This window comes from Protopterus annectens, chromosome 7.part0 (genome assembly GCF_019279795.1).
Source record: "Protopterus annectens isolate FY-2018-M chromosome 7.part0, PAN1.0, whole genome shotgun sequence".
Lineage (NCBI taxonomy): Eukaryota > Metazoa > Chordata > Ceratodontiformes > Protopteridae > Protopterus > Protopterus annectens.
Window position 1 is genome coordinate 1,137,242,040 of NC_056739.1, and position 18,874 is coordinate 1,137,260,913.

The window sequence follows — 18,874 nt, forward strand, 5'->3', positions numbered from 1 at the left end:
TATTCAAGAAATGTCGAGATGTAGGAGTGCGATTCAAAACTGCTGTACCCAGCTGTCTTCAAGGTATTCTTCCCTGGAGGGACAAAATCATTTTTTGATGAAGTTCATACTAAAGAGGAAATACAAAAGTTTATCCAACAAAAAGTAAGCTATGAAACAGAAGGAGATTCTGCTTCTTGTTCTTCTGGTAATAAAGACCAAAGAGGGATTGCACCCGTGAAACCTTTTCAAAATTTTCAATGGAAAATGTTGGAGAGAAGGAAGGTAGCATGAGAAATTACTAGAAGAATCAAGAGTATGTTGGAAATGAAGCAGAAACAGGATTTCAGAGATGAACAGTAATAAAACCAGTAACTTAACATGGGATTACAATACAATAATTATATTATTAATGTTTGGAAAAGCACTTTGGGGGGCAAGAGGAGCGAGAAAGTTAAAGTAAAGATTTGTTTTTCCTTAAAAAGTAGAAATTTTGTGGCATGTGGTTTTCTTTACATTCTACAGTTGTTTTCAGTTATTAAGTGTAATGGGGATTGTAAATAGGTGTTACTATTTTTTTTTCCTTCTCCCTTCTCTCTCTCTCCTTACTCAAGTTTTAAGAAATGTAGGCATTGCGATGTATAAAAAAAGCCTGGTTAAAAAGAATAAAAGGAAAACTAGTGTGCTTTTTCTCATGCTTGCATGAGTAAATGACTGGTTTAAAGACCTTATGTTGATTTATTAACAAGTTTTGAGAGAGAGCAAGTAAATGAAAAAGAACACTGAATTTTATGAGGCTTTTTTCTAGCCAATACATGCTAGCTCAGTAACAATTCTGCAGCTGGTTTTCATGTTTCCATGGAAACAATCTGATTAAACTGCCTGGTTCTCATGTCTCGATGGAGACGATCAGATAAACAGAAACTAAAATAGGGGGGGTCCTAAACAAAAGACCAGCACCGGTAGAGTTTTTAATAAAATCTACAACAGACATTGCCATTAAAAAAGCAATAATTAGTACAGCATATATAATACTACACAATAACTAAGAATCAGAGGAGGTTAGAAAGGAATGGGATGAGAGACTGGACAAGCAATTCAAAGACACAATGGGAGGATATATGTAGGTCTCCCAAATATGCAACAAAATCTAGAAGATTTAGGATTTTTGCCTGGAAATGTTTACACAGATATTTTTATACCCCAAGTAGACTCCAGAGAATACTTCCACAGGCAGACAGTAAATACTGGAGGTGTGAAGTGGAAGAAAGATGAAATTGGGAACATATTTTCTGGGAGTGCAGTGAGCTAGTACACTTTAGGGATTCCCTGTGGGATGCACTGTCGGAGATGCTCAGTGGGCAGACTGATCTGGCAAGGGAGATGATTCTTCTGAGCTGTGACACAGAATCAGAATTGCTTACACATGGTAAGGCCTTGTTGTGTATAATAATGGTGGCTGCCAAAAAAACAATTACTAGAAAATGGAAATAAAAATCTAAACCAACTATACTGGAAGTAGAGAACATAGTAACAGAGATAAAACAACTGGAACGGAGATCTTTAGAAAACAATAGGAGCAAACTACATAGGCAAAATGGAAACTGTGGGAACAATACATACAAGGGAGGAATGAGGCCTAAAAGGCAGCAGGACTTAAATGAGCCATGTAATGTTTGAGTGAGAAAGATTGGGTAGATTATAAGTGAGGTATAATGTTTGCAACAGTGTGTCAGTATGGTTTGTGATGTAAAATGCTTGCGACTAGGATTGGGTCAGTGTGTTCTTTTCCATTTATATAATTATATGATTGCCTACGTAGTAAGTGATGGTTTAATAAAGAAGTTTCTTGTTTAAAAAAAAAAAAAAGGCAGGAATTGAATAATTTATACAATATTGCTTAAGTTATACAATATATAGCAATATATGTGAAGTACAATGTCTGTATGTTAGTATAGCTTGACTACTTCTATATAAATGTAAATTTGCCAATGTCACAAAGTGATAATTCAATAAAGGTGTTTGGAGAGAGAAAAAAAAAAAAAGAAAGACCGTGTATTGGGCTAGGTCACTGGCACCCACAGTCAGCTGAGGGATGCAGTGTTTTTGAAAATCTAAACACTACTCACTTTGGGCGCAGCTGGTGTGTTGGAAGAGACACTAGGAGAGAGAGGAGCAAAAAATCTCTTATACAAGTAGGATTACTTACTTGTATGCTTCTTGTCCAAACTGCTGAAGAGGTCATTGGGGGAAATGTTTCGTTTTGGTGCTTGTGCATACCAGGCCATGCTGCTGAAGGGGTTGTTGGAGGAGACTGATATTGATATTTAGGATTATTAGTGGGTTTTTACAAAATGTGTATTATAATTAAAGCTAATTTTAGCTCAGACACTTAATTTACCAATTATTACTTCAGGCACTTTCTTTACTGATGAGACTAACAAGGGAACTGGCTACATACCTATCATGGTTTGTTTTGTGCAGTAACAGTTTTGTGTGTGTGTATACATTTTATATATATATATATATATATATATATATATATATATATATATATATAGATATATATATATATAGATATATACATATAAAGTAAGAGAGTTCAGAGGTTAGTATAGTACTAGGCCATCTGCCCTTGTGAGCCATTTTAATGCTAGCCTTCCCATCCCAAAGGTAAGAAACAAACCCTGTACCTTGTGCATACGAGATAAATCCAACAGGACTCATTATGTCAGAATTTAATTACATTTGCATTTATCTTTATTCTTTTTATGTCTGGGTCATTTTATAACATAAATAAAGCACTCCAAAATACAGCCTATTTTGTCTAGTAAAGGACACCCCTGCTGCCAACACTGAGTGTGTATGCTGTTCAAGTGCATCTCATTATGCCACTTGGGCATGCTATATTAGCAGACAATAATCACACGCTGCTGTGTAAATGATCCAGTGCTCAGTGAACTAGCACAAACTACTAAAACATTACGTTACAAGGAGCTGTCAATGTGACACACGATGTAAATTTCAGGTACAAATGGTGTGACAATGCACACTAAACTTCTGTGCAGTATACGCATCTGTGCGTGTATATACACATGTATAGGAAAAAATGTATATATATATGCATGTGTGTATATATGCATGTGTATGTAATTATATATATATATATATATATATATATATATATATATATATATATATATATACATACACACACATATATATATATATATATATATATATATATATATATATATATATATATATATATATGTATATATACACACACACACACACACACACACACACATACATACATACGTGTATTTATATGTACTATTTTATATATATATCTATATAAAATGCTGAAGGGTCAGAATGTACACTCAAGCTGCTTCTCCCTTGGGTCATGATTCTTCCATCCATGCCACAGCTACAGTTAGTTCAAGTTTTCTGTGTTACACTTCGTGGTTGCCAAGCTCTTAATACTATAATGCATTATGTTTCTGTTGGTATTTGAACTGCATCTGCAAAGAGATGTGGATTGTGCTGAATTCTAACTTTATTTTACATATCTGTGTAGTTTCCTTAAATTGCTAAAGCCGTGTTGTGTCATGTTTGCTTATGTATCACATGACAGTTACATGATTAACTCTAAAAATGTGTAACTTCCTGTTTGGACATGCTTTTGAGCGTCTTGGTCTCTTTGTAGGCAGGGACACCAAATGAAGGTATCGCCCTGGACTCTAAATGACCTAGCTACTCCTCTAATGAATCTCAAAAGGTTTTGATACACCTTCAAAGAATATATGTGAGCTACCAGGCCCCTTACCCGTGAAAAAGTGCTGTTGTCTTCTCCATCACTTAAGTCACTTTCTGAAGCACCTTCTACAGTCATGACAGTTTTGGTCTCTGTTGACAATATTCCACTCGGATCAGAACTGGATACTGCTTCAGACTTTTGTGCCAATTCTCTTCTTGCCCTTTTTGGTACCAGTTCATCAAAAGACTCTTCCTGGACTGACTTTTTTTCTATTAATCGCTTTCTGGTCAATTGCGTTTTCATATTTCTGTCTTGTAAGTTCTTTGCAGCAGTGGGTGTTGATGTGATTAAATTCTTCTGGGGTCGTCCATGTTCCTTAGGCATAGCCTTCCTAATACTCTGGTCTGCTGGTGTGACTTCCTACAAAAGATAAATATATAGTTTATATAATTAGCCGATTTATAACCAGCCCCCAATCCCATACCTGTAAAAACACAGCACAGCTGATAATGACAGTGTAGGACAGTGAGTGACAGCAAATTTAAAACACTTAAGGTATAAAAGACCACAAGATACAGTGCCTCCATTTCCTCATTCGCTGCAAGGTCTCTTAAAATTTTAAATCTTTTAGATGTAGAAGTTTTAAATGCTCCGGAAAGGACTGCATTTTAAGTGTACTGCTGCACCACAGTCACCTGCTTTTCCAGACTGCATGCATTTTTTGCATGAATATAATGCTTGCAATGGCATGGCATTCTTCCTGCCCCCATTTGCATTTAGGAATACCCTGAAGAAAACTGAAAAATGGTAAAACATATTAAAGCAGCACATGGAACATACAATCACCAATATCACAGTAGGCTACTGTATGAGAGAAAACAAACAGCATTGTTTGGGCACCATCCCAATGAACAACCCCCAAACCAACAGACTGGAGGCTTTAAGTCAGTTCACTGTTTTCTGTGGAAACTGCAGCTTTTATCAGCAAGTACACGCTGAAATACGGGGAAGTAAAGGTTGTTTGTCTGCATTTTGCAGACAGAGGAAGCCATGCCTGTGACCCAGCTGACCAATGTTTAAATTGCAGTCCCAAGCACTGCAGTATTCAGCCAGGGAGGGGAAATTAAATTAAAAGGACGGGTCTCACTCTCCTCCACCAAGGAAAGGAGGTTCAAGCACTCAAGGAGCCCAACGGGATGGTTAGAGCTCTCCAGTAGCTGCACTAAGCCACCAGTCCTCTGAGACTGGATGCAACTCCCTCATTTTTCTTAAATTAACTCCAACAAGGTGAAACACGTTTAAACAGATTTTTATAGAAACTAAAGAAATGCTATAATAGTAACTTGCGATTGCTGTTAAAGTCCGTGGCCAGCACATTTCTAACTAGATACATATGGATGCAAGATTAAATCTCCCCATACCTCCCCCTAAGACTTCAAATATTTTTCCTATACAGAGGAGCCAGATAACCAGCTCCATAAACTACACCAGCATTTTCAGTCCAAGGACTGCTTTTATTTCTCTGCCGAATTTCTCAGAGCCAGGACTTGCTATATGCGATTTCAAATAAAATATAAAAAAAGTTAACATTCATACACCCGAAGCACCAATGCATATTTTTATTTTAGATAAAAATATAATCTTTTATCAAGGGTGCACCTCCAGTCCTCGACTGATCAGTACACTAAACTTTGAAACATTACGGAACCACCTTAAATAAAGGACTACTCCATCTAATATTACTTACAAGACTCAATTAGACTGCACCAGGCAGATCTGTTGAGGGGCCGCAGAAGAGAGATGGCAACTACTTTCTCCATTCTATTCTTTCAACATTAAAAGAGTCTTAATACCAAAGACGTTACAAATCACTGATGGCGAACCTATGACATGCCACAACATTTTGGGTGACACGCCGGTACTCACCAACACCAGAGTTACCAAAGAAACTGAACAAACAAAAATGCGAGAAATATCCAACCATGCACCACCCAGAGCTTAAAATGGATTCTCACCATCTATATCAGCAAGTCATCTGTAATCTTCAGAACTAAAATGAGAGACAGCAACAGCAGCCACACAGTTCAGTTAACTTCCACCGCTGCAAGGGAAGCTCATTTTCAATCAGCAAGAGTACAGGATATCTGCAACCTTAGTCTCCAAAATGAGCGCACTATCAGCTTTTGTGTGAAATCAGCTTTTGCGTTCATTGTTCTTGTGAACAAGTGCGCTGAATTCTGTTGTGCCAGTTCAACAACACTGCTGCAGAGGTAAGGAAGCAGTTATCAATAAGCAATAGGTTAATCCCGAAAAAGCTGCCAATCTGTTAAGACAGGTCGAATTGAAACCAATACATAATTTGCAATTTACATTCTGTTGGGGTCTGCTTGCAAATTTATGAGGCACTTTGCATAAAAAAGGCAAAGCCCTTCATAAATTACAACACCAAGTTATTTGGAAGTACACCTGTAAAGGAAAAAATGTTCTTTTAACATTCATCGTCCGCATGATAAAGTTAAAGCAAAAACAACAGAGCTTGGCCTGTATAATTTATACACAAGAACCCAATGAAATTATAATAAAAAAATTGTACTATTTATCTAATATAAATCTGATACCATACACGTACAAGAATCGTACTGTTTGCAATTCCTCTGAAGATGTCATGAATGACGAAATGTCAGGAGAAATGGATTTTGAAATTGTGGGAACTCTTGGAAAATGATTGAAGTTGTAAGTTATTTCTTTAATGTTTTTGTCCTGTTATGGAGGAAACTTGCATTAAAAAATCACGACTGAGTGATAAAGGAAATGGTCGAAGCTTTCCAGATACATGGACTGAGAAGTACAGCGTTACTGACAGAAATGGCAAATCAGTGTGCCTATTGTGTCATAAAATAATAAGTGGAATGTAAAGACATTTTGAAACAAATCACTGTTTTTTGGAAAACAAAATAGAGGATGAAAGGAAGGAATACGTTTCTCAACAGCTACACCGCAATGAGTATCAATAGAATAACTTCCTTAAATTCTTAGAGAGTCCTTATGAATTTAACTTTCAGCATTGCTTACAACAAAACTCATTATGGCAAATCCCTCAATTAAGGAAAATTAATTTATTAAAGAAAAACTTCTAAAATGTGCACTTCTTTTTCAAGATATGCAAAATAAAGATGCTATTAATAAACGCATTTCTGATTTAGCAGTCAGCAGAAATAACATTAAAGACAGAATGATGAAAATGATCTCTGACACACATGGAAAAAAAAAAGGAAACAAATCATCGTAAATATTTTTTGATTTGTCCTGACGAAACTACTGATGTCACCTCATCGGTTCAGATGGTCATTACTGCTAGATTTTCTGGATGGTCAGACAATGAGAGAAGAGCTGGCAAAGTTAGAAACAGTGCCAAAAGTACAACAGGGAACGAAATAGGAAACATTGTGGTAAAAATGTTCTGTGAGCTAAGCACTGACATGTCTAAAGTTGTGTCGGTGACAACAGATGGCGCACCCAATATGGTGGAAAAAATGGATATGTGAAACTGTTTATGGAAGCTATTGGACATGCAATTGTATGATTTCATAGCATTATCCACCAGAAGGTGTGGTGTGCCAGGGCAGGAGTCACATAACTACATGATGCAATGACAGGTGTAACAAAAATAGTGAATTTAATAGCTGCTCGACCCCTTCACAAGCGAGAATTTTCTGCACTACTGCAGAAAGTTGAATCAACTTGCAGCAGACTGCTGATGCACAACAATGTGAGGTGGCTGAGATGAGGAAAAGTCCTCTGTGGAGTGCTATGAAGAAATTAAGTTATATGTTGAGAATAAAAATCTGGAACAGTTCAGTGATTGTACATGGGTCCGCACCCTGATTTTTTTTTTGTAGACCTCAGGATTCATATGAATGAACTAAACTTAAAGTTACAAGGTTTTGGCAAATGTATTGCCGTTTTGTTTGGATACATAAAAGTCTTGGAAACTAAGCTTCAAATTTTCAAAAGAGATGTGGGGACTAAAACTGGAGTATTTTTCTCTACTAAAAAATATTTCAAGGAATTCAGCTTGGATGTGCAAAATGAAATGGAGCCCTTACATATGAACTACCAGCACATTTTAAACAATAATTGATCAGTTTGGTGGAAGACAATCAATTCAGAAGCTTAAAACAGACAATTTAAAGAATAAAGTATCCGGATGTAGTAGTCTACATTTCTAAGGAATTAAATGATTTCCAATGGCTACAAATTGAGGGATTAGAGATGCAGTTAGCAGAGTTCCAGGCTAGCATCTGGACTTAAGTGTTTGTTGACCTGGAGGTCTAAACTTGAGGAAAAGGAAAGAAATCACCTGCAGAATGAAGAGTGCCACTACGAACAAGAAATTCTGAATGCTTGGAACCGAATACCAGAAACTTTTAGCATCCTTAAAAATCTAACAATGGTTTTACTCACAATTTTTTCTTTTACGAACGTTTGCGAGACCTTATTCTTTGAGTTAGGCAACATTAAAATGGACAAAAGAAACAGACCGACATGAAGTTTGTGCACTTCAACCCCAAGCAAGCAGCACTAAGTACCTATCTTTGAAACTTAACTCGGTAACAAAAGTGTCATTAATTGATCCTAATCAAATCAAATGCAAAATATTCCATATTTTTTTATTTCAATTCAAAGTTACTATTAAAATTAGAGTAATTTTTTGTGCACTATTTTAAGCCCGAATATCAGTGTGCATATTGTTTTCTCTGTTGTATGTTACTGATTTTTCTTTTACTTTTTCTCATTTTATACTTCTGCATAATTGCAAATTTCCTCCTGTTTGATTAATATACTATAAGAAACTGTTTTTAATAATGAATTTGGTTTAATAATCTGTTTTTTTCATTAGTTTTACATAGTTTGTTTTATTCGTATTTCATTTTTGAAATAATTTGACATTTCTTTTATATTACATAGCACCACAAATAAATGGACGGTATTTTTTTTTTTTTTTTTAAATAAATGAATATGTAAATATTTTTTTCTCTTTTTCGGGGGGGGGGGGGGGGTGACACACCAGCAGAGTCAAGTTAGGCATTTTCCAAATTGTTGACACGCCGATCCTAACCCTATATATATTTTAAATATTAAAAAAATATTAACTGAAAATTACAAATACAATACTGCATCTATATAATAGAGACAATGGGATAATTGAAAAACTAGCTTTACTACCACATTTTTGTACTTTTGTATTTCCTTTTTTTGAACACAAAATTGGTAAATATAAAGATAAATGTTGGAATTTAAGGTAAACCATTTTTTAAATCAGTTGTAATGGTACACCAGATCCAATGGGTATGATACCCACCCCATCCCCAACAATAACGAGCAACACCACCCACTACATAAGATGTAAAAGATCAAAATCCTGAGTCTCACCCACACACGCCCACAATGATGAAACAGGGGACATGGTCTCTAAGCTCAACCCACTACAAACTGTAATAAATAAGCTCTCTCTGTCTCTAAGCCCAGTCATCCAAGCAATACTCATCTGCCTAATAAAGATGTCCTAATTCCAAAAGGCTGAGTATGAGGTTTTATTCCACTAAATTTGATGTCCAAAGATTCCACTCAGCACAAGACTAAGGACGGAACAACTACCAAGTCTGGAAAGAGGACCTATGCAACTTACTGCCTAAGGCCAGCCTAAGTAAGTGAGTTCCTATTAACTTGCAAGTTAACTTTCTTCCCATTGAACCTTAGTAATACAGGTAAATGGTTTGTAACTCTAAATTCCAAATCCCTAGTCTGTATTAAATTTTGGCAAAACAAAAATATGTTCGTGTGAAGCTATTAACTCTGTTGCCAAGGCCAACTGTAAACTGTAGCCAAGTACAGGGCAGTGAGTAGTTAACCTAAACAAGATTTTCCCAAGAACAGGTTAAAACCAAAAGTTCAGATAATATAAAAATGTGCTTCAATCATATTTCAAATGCTTTACTACCTATCTGCAGACTGTCACGCAGACAGCTGTGACCTCAGTTCAAGAAAAGAACAAAATGTTAAAACACATTACTTATGCAAGAAAAAGGCTGTTAAATCACAGTAGCGCATTTTTCAAATGTGGCAAGACATGGTGTTTCAATAGCTCATGTGTGTTCAGGCTTATGCTAGCAATTCAAGTATGTGTGAACAGTATCTGTTAAGAAAAAATAAGTTATGTACTCAGCATAACATTCCATGCGAGTTGTTCATCTCGCCTTCATTCTTACTGATGGGTTCGGACTCGGTCAACTACAAAAGCTCGCCTTCATTCTTACTGATGGGTTCGGACTCGGCCAACTGCAAAAGCCCAAGGTCTTCAACCAACTTGCGGCCAACTCCCTATCCCATGATTCACATTGATCTTCCCTCAGATCTTGTTTGCTGCCAACTGGCTACCTTCGACTATTAATATGCCACTCTAAGAACTGGATAAGAGCCAATACCCATAAATAAGACATGTCTCAGATCACAAGTAGACTGGATGGAGGTTGGAGGGTAGGACGCAAGAATGAAAGCGAGGTGAACAACTCACATGGACAGTGAGTACATATCTTCTTTATGTGAAGTTGTTCTATCTCACCGTTCATTCTTACTGATGGGTAGCATCCCAAGCACCATCTTTCTCAGGTGGCTCACGGAAGAATGTTCTCCAGAACAGTGGAACCAAAAGGAAGCCCTGTCCCTGGAGGCCTTGTCTACTTTGTAATGAGTAATGAAGGTATGAGGCCTTGACCAGGTGGCTGCTGCACAAATGGTATCTAATGCTAACTTAGCAGAGAAGGCTGATGAGGTAGATACAGCTCTAGTAGAGTGGGCCTTTATTTTTTGTTGTAATGAAGCATTCACTGAACTGTAAGTGAAAGAAATACAATCTGATAAACCATCTCGATAAGGTGACTTGTTACTGGAGCAACATTTTTTGATTCCGAAAAGGAGACAAAGAGCTGTTCCATTTTCCTGAATTGTTTGGTCCTGTCCAAATAAAACTGGAGTTGCCTATGAACATCAAGTTTGTGCAGCACGAGTTCCATCTGATCTGTGTATTTAGGGAAGAAAATGGGCAATTCAGTAGACTGATTGAGATTGGTCTCTGAACAAACTTTGGGTAAAAATGGACTAGTTCTGAGCGAGAGACTGTCATTATGGAAAATCAGATAAGGAGGTTTGAAGGTCAAGGCCTGTAGCTCAGAAATCCTCAGAGTAGACGTGATAGCTATTAGGAATGAGGTCTTCCATGAGAGATATTTCAAATCACATTGAAAAGATGCAATATAATTAGTGAAAGAACAAAATTTAAATTCTATGGCATGGCTGAAGTTTTGACGGGAGGTCTCAAATGAATACTACACTTGAGAAAAGCTTTAGAGAGTCAATATGACATGACATGAGAACCTTGGACACAAAGATGAAAGTTTGGAATTGCTGATAATTGAACTCTAATGGCAGCTGCAGCAGCTCCTTCGTTGAAAAGCTTAGTCAGAAACTCCAGAATAGATGAAACTGAAGCTAGGTACGGATCAATACCATTCTGAGATCCCCATATAAAAAATCTCTTCCATTTGCTAAGATATAATTTTCTGGTAAAATGATTTATGAGAGGACGTTAAATATGTTGGGCCTCGGCTAAGAGGTTGTAAATCCTGGCTATGTTTGGAATTGGAGCAGCCAAGTTGTCAGTTTGAGGGAGTGAAGAGGATGAAGAGCCCCCAATGAATGGGTCTGAAGATCTGGAACCAGGTCCAGGATCCAAGGCTCTTCCAATAGATGAGGCTGAAGGAAGGGAAACCAAATCTGCAGAGGCCAGTAAGGGGCTATTAAGATGAAGGTCCTTCCCAGAGTTTTTGCTTTCTGTAATACTTTGGGTATTGGAGGGAAAGGGGGAAAAGCATAAAGGAGAGCCAGGGGCCAATTGTGCTCCAGTGCATCCCCTGGGGCATCCCCCAGTGGGGGGATTAGGGCGAAGTAGCTGCTGCATTTCGTGTTCATAGGGGTTACAAAGAGATTGCAGCAAGGCTGGCCCCACCTGCGGAAGATGCTTTCCGCTACTTGTTTCTTTACGGACCACTCGTGCGGCAAGAGAATTGCCCTGCTTAGCTTGTCTGCTATCACACTGGATGTCCCTGGGATGTGTGTTGCTATCAGAAAGCGCCGGGTGGAGATTGTCCACTGCCATACTCTCAGGGCCTCTCAACACAGGGGATACGATTTGGTTGTTTATGTACCAGACCACTGACATATTGTCCGCCTGCATTGCAACTGTTCCCAGAAGGAGAGAGTCTTTAAAGGACTGCAACACTAGGAGTACCGCTCTCATCTCCAGGACATTTCTATGCAGATGAGCCTCATGCTTCTTCCAAGTGCCTTGGGCTGTTCTTCCCTGATAATGCCCCCCCACCCTATCAAGGAAGCGTCCGTGGTCACCATGGCTATAGGAGTGCGTAGAACAAATGGACGGCCTAGAGTTACTTGTTGGGATGTCAGCCAATGAAGGTCCTTTTTGCACGTATTCGTCAAGGACCATTGAGAGAACAGGAGCCACTGTAGTACTCGCACTTGCATCCGACCCAGAGGAATGGCTATCACTGCCGCCATCGTTCCTAATAATTTGAGGAACGCTGAGACTGGGGCTTTTGTCTTTGGAAGCAGGTCTAGGATTTGTTTTCGTAAAAGACAAATTCTTCCTGGAGGAAGGTTTAAATGTCACTGTGACTGTATTTAGTTCTGCTCTTATAAAAACGGTCTGTTACGATGGTGACAAGGCAGATTTTTCTGAGTTTATGGTAATCCCCAATTGACTGCAGAGATTTAAAGGTGTGTCCTTTGCATGTAGGAGTTGATGCATGCTGGTGGCAGTGAGGAGCCGGTCTAGATATGAAAACATCTTGAATCCCAAACGTCTCAGGTGAGCCATGACTACTGCCATGCATTTGGTGAACACTATGGGGGCTGTAGTGAGACCAAAGGGCACAGCACAAAACTGTTAATGACTGGCTCCCAGCCGGAAGCGTAGAGGATACCTGGATGGCCTGTCCATTTATATGAGAGATAGTACTCATCGAGCACATCCAATTGTCTTTCCCCAGAAAGGGGAGTATTGACTGTAGCATTACCATCCAGAACTTTTAGCCTTTTTTACCGACTTGTTTAATCTGCTGAGGTCTAGAATAGGTCTCCAGTCCCCCGTTTTCTTTGGAACTAAAAAGAACCTTGAGTAAGTTCCGAATCCTCTCTGGTCTGCTGGGACTGGCTGGATGACTCTTTCAGCAACCTTTGGATCTCTATGGCTGCTTGTTCCCTGTGACTGGGTGGAACATCTGGGATTTTTTTCATAAGAGGGGGTGGTGTGGCAAAGAGAATGGAGTATCCTCTGGATAGGATACTTTGTACCCAGCTGTCTTTTGTTATTTTTAGCCAGGCGTCTGGGTACAAAGAAAAGCGTCCCCCGACTGCCTCCAGAGATGGACAATTGGGCCTCCTCTCAGGAGTGCTGATTTATCTTCCCAAAGAAGTGATCTGTCGCCCTGATTCTGTGGACCCCCTCTGCTTCATGGATGGCATCTTCCATTATTTCCCCCTCCTTTGCCTCTAGAGGGAGTTTCACCACAAGTGTCATGGAAAGATCATTGAAATTTACGGAACCACATCTTTCCACCTCCCCTCCCTTTGGGGTAGGGTCTAATCGGGGAAGAAAAACTTACTCAGAAGGCAGACAAAGTCTTTCCATCTTTCTCACTCCTGGCAAGTGTTTCCTTCACTTTCAACGCAAAAAGGGATGAGCTGTCAAAAGGGGTGTTTATTAAAGGAAGACAAAGGGTTCCGCAACGGAACATAGGCGCATCCAGGAATGTCTACTAAGGGCAATTCCTGTACCCGCTGCTCTGCTCGTTCCATCAGCTGCATACAAGACCAGACGCATGGAAGAGTTCACAATATAGAAGAGTAGAGAGCTGGGAAGCTACCCTGTCAGAAACTCCTGCAGCTACTGAACCCTGCAGGGAGCTTCTGGAGAGTTCTCGGAAGAGCATGGTTTGCCCAATGGGGTTTCCTGAGGTTCAGGGTCTCTGCTCTTTAATGGAGCGTGTGTTGTAGAGGCAGACACCTGTGCTTTAAGGCAGGGAGCTGCTGGTACTGACGGTGTGGCTGACGGCATGGACAATACCCTCCTCATGGCCTTGAAAGGCCCCTCGGTCCCGACGCGAGGAATCCACCAGATCAGAGAATAAAAGGGACTCTCCCGGCACTAGAACAGAGGGCTCCGAGCCAGATGTCAGAGCAGAGCTCACTCGAGCTGAACCCCCGAGAGGCAAAGTCAGAACTGACAAGTTGGTCCAACTATCCTCCCCGGACCCTACCAGCGAGCTTAGACTGAGAGATCCCTTGTTCAGCACAGAAGATATCAGGGAGTCGGGCCCGAGAAACCTAAGGTAGGTGTCGGTCCCAAGGGCTCCACGATCATCAGTTCTGAGCTCTCCGGCACCAAAATTTCGAAGCAGATTGGAGGAGGAACAGAAGACGGTGGGGGAACTTGTGTCTGCTCCAAAGTCCCAGGGGTTGGTGCTGATAACAATTTTGCAAGTGCTGGTATCTGCAAAAGCCTCTTCACCACACAGTCCACATGCAAATCACAGAGTCTACTCGAGGCCCAAGAAGAATGTGTGGATGAAGCCACCGACTGTAAGATGGGGGATTTCAATGTAGGAGATACCGGCTCCAATGGTCGGGGACCAGCTCCTAATCAAAACAACAGTTGGCTCGGTTGGCTGTGGAGCCAATGTTGAAGCTTTACTCAATCTGGTTTTTGGAATCTATGGACTTTTTCTTGGCTCCGAAGAACTAGAAGACATATTAGAGGGTTTCTCACGCTTATCCAATGCCTCTTGGAAGGAGGATTTTAAGACCTCTATCCATAAGTTCTCTGTCATGCAACCCTCCAGCACTAAAAGAGTGGCATACTGAACTTTCTTACAGGTGCACCTCACGCAAACAATACACACAGTTGTTATGTCCCATCAGCAATGGACATCTTTTGCCCACATCTTGGGAATTTTTGGAATCCAGACTTAGGATGTCTCATCAAGAGAAATCCATCAGACAACAGAAGAAATCTCTCTGTCTCTCTCTCTCTCTCCCCATATATATATTACACAGCACACTACTCTTAATAATGCAAGATCTCTAAACAATTAAGCTAAATATCAAGATACTTGCCCTGTAAATAAAAAGGGCTATATCACCACACAACTATGTGAGAAGAAATACAGGCCAAGGAAAGCTAAAGGCCTAAAAAACACAGCCACTTACAGAAGGTATTAAACAGCTAGCAAATTACCAGAAATACACAATGCCCTGTAATTAAAAGGGCTCTGACTAACACCACACCACTATGTAAAAGGAAAAGGAGATCGGGAGAACTAAAGGCCTAAGGAGATGCCACTTATCTCAGTTATTTAAACTACCCAAGAAAAACCAGCCAATACCAGGAATATACTTATAGGAAGGCTAACTACTATAAAGAAAGGAAACTTATTAAACTAATTTAAGCTATGTAGCAATTTTTAGAAAGAGAAAAGCAATAACTTTCACTGGCCAGAGGTGGTGAACATCCGATTAAGTTGCAGCAGCAAACAAGATCTGGGGGAAGATCAAGGTGCATCATGGGATAGGGAGTTGGCCTCAAGCTGGTTGAAGGCCTCGAGCTTTTGCAGTTGGCAGAGTCGGAGCAGAGGACTGGCTCCGAACCCATCAGTAAGAATGAACGGCAAGATAGAACAACTTCACATCAAATCCTTAGTTTTATTTTTTTCAATAATTCTTCTGTTTTACACATAACCTAGCAGTCTGTACTGTATCACTCATCATCCTGCTTTTAACAACGTAAACGGATAAGCTACATAACCCAGAAACATTTTTACTAATTTTTGGTCTTCAATGGAACAAAAATTCAAAACACAACACAAGACTGAAAAGTTATAAATAAAGGTATGCATTTACCACAATGATAACCTCTAGGAGTGTCATCCTCTGCAAACATATGACTAGTGCTGCAGGCAGCAAGACAACACTGCAGGTAAATTTCTGAGGCTGCTAAACACACTTCTGCATTCTATTATATACTGCAAAATCCAACTTCTCCAGATCAGAGGACAAGATAGAATGGAAAACAAAAAGGAGAAAAGGACAAAAAAAAAATGATATATTAGATGGACCCACCTCTTCCAAATATTTTTATACAAGTGCACAAAAAACAACTTAACTGAGAAGGAAGGCCAGTCCTCCATAATAGGAAAGAAAGTCTAAGAAATCCATCTCAGTGGACATCCATATGTGATCATGAATATCCCAAAGTTAGGAAGGCCCTCCTACAATAATACCCTGACCTAGTTTCCATAACAAGACAAAATTCATAGGAATTCCTCCAGGGTGGATATTCCTATATGAACTGGGTTCCTATTAAAAGGCCGAAGACGCGAATGCATCTTGGTCGAACTTAAAAGACTGAAAAGCCAAAATATTAAAGCAGCTTTTAAGTGAATTCACTTGGTCCTTTCATTACATTGCAGTTTTCGGCACTGTAGTGCGATCTCGAAGTTGGTATATTTAAGTAGGGAGGGTGTGGGGGGCACATCCCCCCCCACATTGGGGGGTTTGGTGGGCATAGCCCCCCACTTAATGTAATGTTTAAAGTGTTTTCTTTTTTCTTTTTGTTGGAACAGCGATTTTTTTCCCTTGGAAAACAAATCTCTGTTCTGACAGTTCAACATTGTAAGCTTTCGCTTACACAGGGTCGATTAATCACAGTTCACTTTTTTAAGCGTTCGGTGATGTAATATAAACCCTATGAACTTCCCCAAGTAACACAAGCCATCAAATAAGACCTTGACCTGGATATCGCATCTATCTTTGTGTCTTATATTCCTATGCGAACATTAGGTGCCTGCTGCACAAATGTCTCCTAGGGATATGCACTTAAGATTACAGAAGTTGCTACTGTACTAGTGGCATGAGCTGTGGTTTTTTTCAACAGACTTCTCATATTTTATATAGCACAACTGTACCATCTTCTACAGAGTACAAATTCAGAAATGGTCTGTCCTAGATGAGATCTACGATGGGTTGAGATAATTTGTCATTTCGGACAACAAAATGAACTTGCAGGGTATCTAAACCCTTCTAACCTAGTGGGATCTCTTGCATGGCTCTTAAATAGAAGCTAAGAGATTATCTTCACTGTAGAATTTTTGCTTCTGCAGGACACTGGGCAATAGCAAAGCTAGAAGAACTGGAGGGGCTTTGAAAGGTATCATCTTGATACCACTGTCCTAATAGATCTGTCCTCAGTGACAGATGTCTTACAAAATTCAAAGAGAGAGACTGACTGTCCTCAACTTTCTTCAGAATGGAAGGGCTGGGCAAATCTCAGTTCTTTTGCTGTCCACCAGGGACAGACCATGACCTCATAGGGAATGCCAAGAGCATTTGCCTATTTACTCACAACCCTGCTCGAAGTTGCCCTTTTAGTACATCTGCACCCCAGCTGCATTCAGCTAAAGTTTATGCTGTGTGCCATGCTACAACTATGTATGGCACAGTCTTCTCCGTCCTAGAAAAGGAATGCTGCAGAAGCTGTAATTTTACACACACATCTATGAGGGCCTTACTTGTTGCAGATTCTCTAGATACTGCTGTACATTTTTTTCTTAAGATGTAGGACAAGAAAATGAGGAGTCTAGACAGACTTCCGTGATGTCCTTGAAGTACTGTCAGCCTTATCCATGTGTGCTAGCAAGCTACTATTCTGGACACTGTAGCTCTGTTGGCTCTCTCTCAGTAGCACTTTAAAGAAGCTTATTATGAAGTTGCTCACCTTGTTTATGTTTGACATATAGACAAGTGATTATCGCCATGCTGAAACCCTTCTACTCTTTGCCTTCTGCATACTTTTCTTTTGCTCTTTTTTGTCCCCCATTGTCTGTTGACCAGTCTCCTCCCACAAACAAGTTCAATCATTTCCCATCACCAGGCAAGGGTCAAATGTGAGGTGTCATTACTGACCTAGCCATCACGGGGTGGGTTGAGGTTTTCTAGTTGCAAACCTACTACCCCACCCCCAACACACACATATGCACTCAAACAAGGACCAAGAAGGTGTAAGCACTGGGCTGTCCACAGAGGACTTCACCTTGCTTCTGCAAGCGGGTGTTAACTCCAAGAAGCCCTGCCCCCCCAGTAATGAGTTGTGGTTTGCTCAACCACCCTCAGGGAAACTGCACCAACTCTATGTTCAAGAATGTATTCAACCTGGAGAGGTAAGACATGCCCCTTCACCCTTCTTCTCTACCTAGCTGTTCCATGGTCAAGGCTTCTAACCAAATATTGGCCACCTGGGTCACAGTCCAGGCTCCAGCCTTCTGCAATAGGAATACCATATTTAAATGCATGCATGGCAAACAAGGTAGCCATGTAAGCTTGCCTGCAAAAATCCATCACATCAAGGGTATAGAACCTTTTTCGGCTACCGCTAAAATTAAAGTGCAAGGCATATCAACATGTAAAATGTTCACTTCCAGGAGCATAAACAAAGTAGTTGGCCTTTTTAAAGACAGAAGCAACACTGTACCAGATTTTCTCCAAGCTATCTGAGGTTGTTGCGTCTTTCGGCTTTTCTCGGTTAGGGGTCGCCACAGCGGAACTCCAGTCCGCTAATGATTGGCAGTAGATTTTTACACGCAGAGTTGCTATTTGAGGCGATTTCCTTTAAGGGGTTCACAAGGGAAGAAACCACTAGGTATAAGTGTTGGTGGATCTCCAGGCTTTATGAAGCCTTCTCTGCACTCAGAATACCGGATAAGTAAACCACCCCCCCCCCAATCTGAAGCATTTGTTCTAAACACATATTACACATATTTCAAGGGTACTGTAGTGACCCAGTAAATGTCCCTCAATTATGTCCTTGGTCATGAACCCGTACTGCAAAACAAAGATTTTCCCATACACAGGACTCATGCACAGTGCACCAACAGACCAATGTGCGAAGCACAACATTCCCTATCTGCCAAACACAACTCTGCAGTCGATGTACTACTCTACCAT

At 40.0% G+C, this 18,874-nt stretch overlaps 1 protein-coding gene across 2 annotated transcripts in view; it reads right to left on the reverse strand.

The window, feature by feature from the left end:
- Positions 1–18,874, reverse strand: part of WDR76 (WD repeat domain 76) — a 773,733-nt gene that overhangs the window by 715,574 nt on the left and 39,285 nt on the right. For both annotated transcript variants that reach the window (XM_044077715.1, XM_044077713.1), the window contains exon 2: positions 3,812–4,162. In XM_044077715.1, the coding sequence (XP_043933650.1) occupies positions 3,812–4,126 (315 nt within the window). In that variant the 5' untranslated portion in view covers positions 4,127–4,162. The remainder of the gene's footprint in view (positions 1–3,811; positions 4,163–18,874) is intronic.